The sequence below is a fragment of the Galendromus occidentalis genome, unplaced genomic scaffold (assembly GCF_000255335.2).
Source record: "Galendromus occidentalis unplaced genomic scaffold, Mocc_1.1 scf7180000077432, whole genome shotgun sequence".
Taxonomy (NCBI): domain Eukaryota; kingdom Metazoa; phylum Arthropoda; class Arachnida; order Mesostigmata; family Phytoseiidae; genus Galendromus; species Galendromus occidentalis.
In genome coordinates, this window is record NW_003805420.1 from 1 (window position 1) to 2,428 (window position 2,428).

At 49.5% G+C, this 2,428-nt stretch overlaps 1 protein-coding gene across 1 annotated transcript; it reads left to right on the forward strand.

Moving 5' to 3' along the window:
- Nucleotides 1–115: 115 nt before the first annotated feature.
- On the forward strand, nt 116–1,447 carry LOC100906410 (ATP-dependent DNA helicase pif1-like; the record flags this gene model as incomplete). The annotated part of the gene is made up of 1 exon (XM_003742833.2): nt 116–1,447. A coding segment is annotated over exon 1 (1,332 nt), but the record flags the coding sequence as incomplete, so codon positions are not given.
- Between the last annotated feature and the right edge of the window lie 981 nt (nt 1,448–2,428).

Consider the following 2,428-nt stretch of genomic DNA (forward strand, 5'->3'; position numbering starts at 1 on the left):
CCGTTTGCGCCAGGACCCTGAGCTGACCTTCGTTCCTGAGATCTACAACGAAGCATTGGTTTCGATTGAGGATCTTTGTTTGGCTATCGCCAACAAATCGTTGGTTCAGCTGGGTATGCATGCCCCGGATCGAAGTGCTCTGGATACTCAAGATCGCGATTTAGTTCGGGAAAGCGATTTTGATGTGGGAGCTTTGGCTGAATTTGTCGAAACCAATGTTCCACTTCTGCTACCAGAACAACTGACCGCTTACGAAACTATCATGAGTGCGATCGCGAATCGTACCGGTGGTCTGTTTTTCCTCGACGCACCCGGCGGCACCGGCAAGACTTTCCTGATATCTCTGATTTTGGCGACCATCCGTTCTCGGAAGCACATCGCATTGGCGATCGCATCTTCTAGAATAGCCGCCACACTTCTCGATGGTGGTCGAACGGCTCACTCCGCTCTGAAGCTGCCATTGAATGTGCAAACGATCGAGATGCCCACATGCAATCTTGCCAAAAATTCCGGTATGGGGACCGTTCTGAGAACGTGTCGAATCATAATTTGGGATGAATGCACAATGGCCCACAAGAAGTCCTTGGAAGCCCTCGATCGGACATTGCGAGATTTCAGAGACTGCCAGGTCCCTTTCGGAGGAGCGCTGATCATGTTGTCCGGTGACTTCCGACAGACCCTGCCCGTCATACCACGCGGGACACGCGCCGATGAAATCAATGCCTGCCTGAAGCAATCGACTCTCTGGCGACACGTTCAGAAATTGACGCTCACGACGAATATGAGGGTTCAGCTTCAGAACGACACGACCGCTGCACGCTTCGCGGCTCAATTGCTGGACATTGGCTCTGGGAGGATGCCCATCGACAGATCTTCACAAAGCATAACTTTGCCCTCGGATTTCTGCACGGTGTGCTCGACGAAAGAACGTTTGATCCAGAGCGTCTTCCCGGACATAGAACGGAATTTCAGAAACCGTCAGTGGCTGAGTAAGCGAGCGATCCTGGCCGCCAAGAACTGTGACGTGAACGCCATGAATCTCAGCATTCAGAACAAAATACCCGGCGAAGCTAAGACGTACAAGTCCATCGATACGGTCATCGATCAAGATGAAGTTGTGAATTATCCAACAGAGTTTTTGAACTCACTGGATCTGCCAGGCATGCCTCCCCACGATCTGACCCTCAAGCTTGGTGTTCCGATCATCCTGCTACGGAACCTCCATCCACCACGCCTGTGCAACGGAACAAGACTCGCCGTCAAGAACTTGATGAACAATGTGATCGAGGCAACAATTCTCAACGGGAAATGTGAAGGAGAAGATGTTTTATTGCCAAGGATTCCCATGATCCCCACCGATATCCCCTTCGAATTCAAGCGTCTGCAGTTCCCAGTTCGTCCCGCTTTCGCCATGACGATAAACAAAGCCCAGGGACAATCAATGCAGGTATGCGGTCTCGATCTCGAAAACCCGTGTTTCTCTCACGACAATCAAGAAATCAGAGAGAATCATGGGAAAGCAGGAAAACGGGAAAGCAGGGAAACGGGGAAGCGGGGAAGCAGGAAAACGGGAAAGCAGGGACACGGGGAAGCGGGGAAACGGGACGCGCACCCAGAGCACGCGCGACCAAAGCAAGCGCACTCGGAGCCAGCGCAGCCGGAGCCAGCGCACCCGGAGCCAGCGCACTCGGAGCCAGCGCACTCGGAGCTAGCGCATGTGTAGTGAGTCTAGCGATACCGAGTCGCCGCGAAGCGGCGACCGGGAGCGCTAGTACATAGATAAATAACCAAGACAGATAATTCTAGGCATATACACATAACCGTAGAAAAAACCCAAAAACGAAAGCGGGAAAAGAGAAAGGGAAGAAGAACAGAAAAGAAGCACGAAAAGAACAAAAGAAAGCCAACCCGCACAAAGAGCAACCTGCTCCCAAAAAAAACAGAAAGAAAGGAGAAAAAACGCAAAAAATCAAAAAAATAAAAAAACCCGTGCAAACACTCCAACCGTAGAATATACGTTGGCGTGCATTTCTGTGATAATATAAAGATGACAACGCACACCACGCGAGTAGGCAAACACGCACCAAAGAAAAGCGAGAAGCGAGAGACACAAATGTTACACCTAACCAGATCAGTGAAATTCAAAATGAGACAGATGTCAACGGAGGAAAAGGAAGTCTTCCTGGAAAACAAGGAGAAGGAAAAAATGGGTACCCCACATACAAGTAGAGGACAACCAGAGGAAAATACAACCCGAGAAACACAAGTATTACATTTGACTGTATTTGAGAAACTTAGAATGAAACTAATGTCAATCGAAGAAAAAGGAGCCTTCCTGATTAGCAAGCTAGAAAAACAAGAAGCAAAGCTAGAGCAACAAAGTTCAAGCAATCCGTGCAGTGGTCAGCCGGAAACAACAACAGAAAAA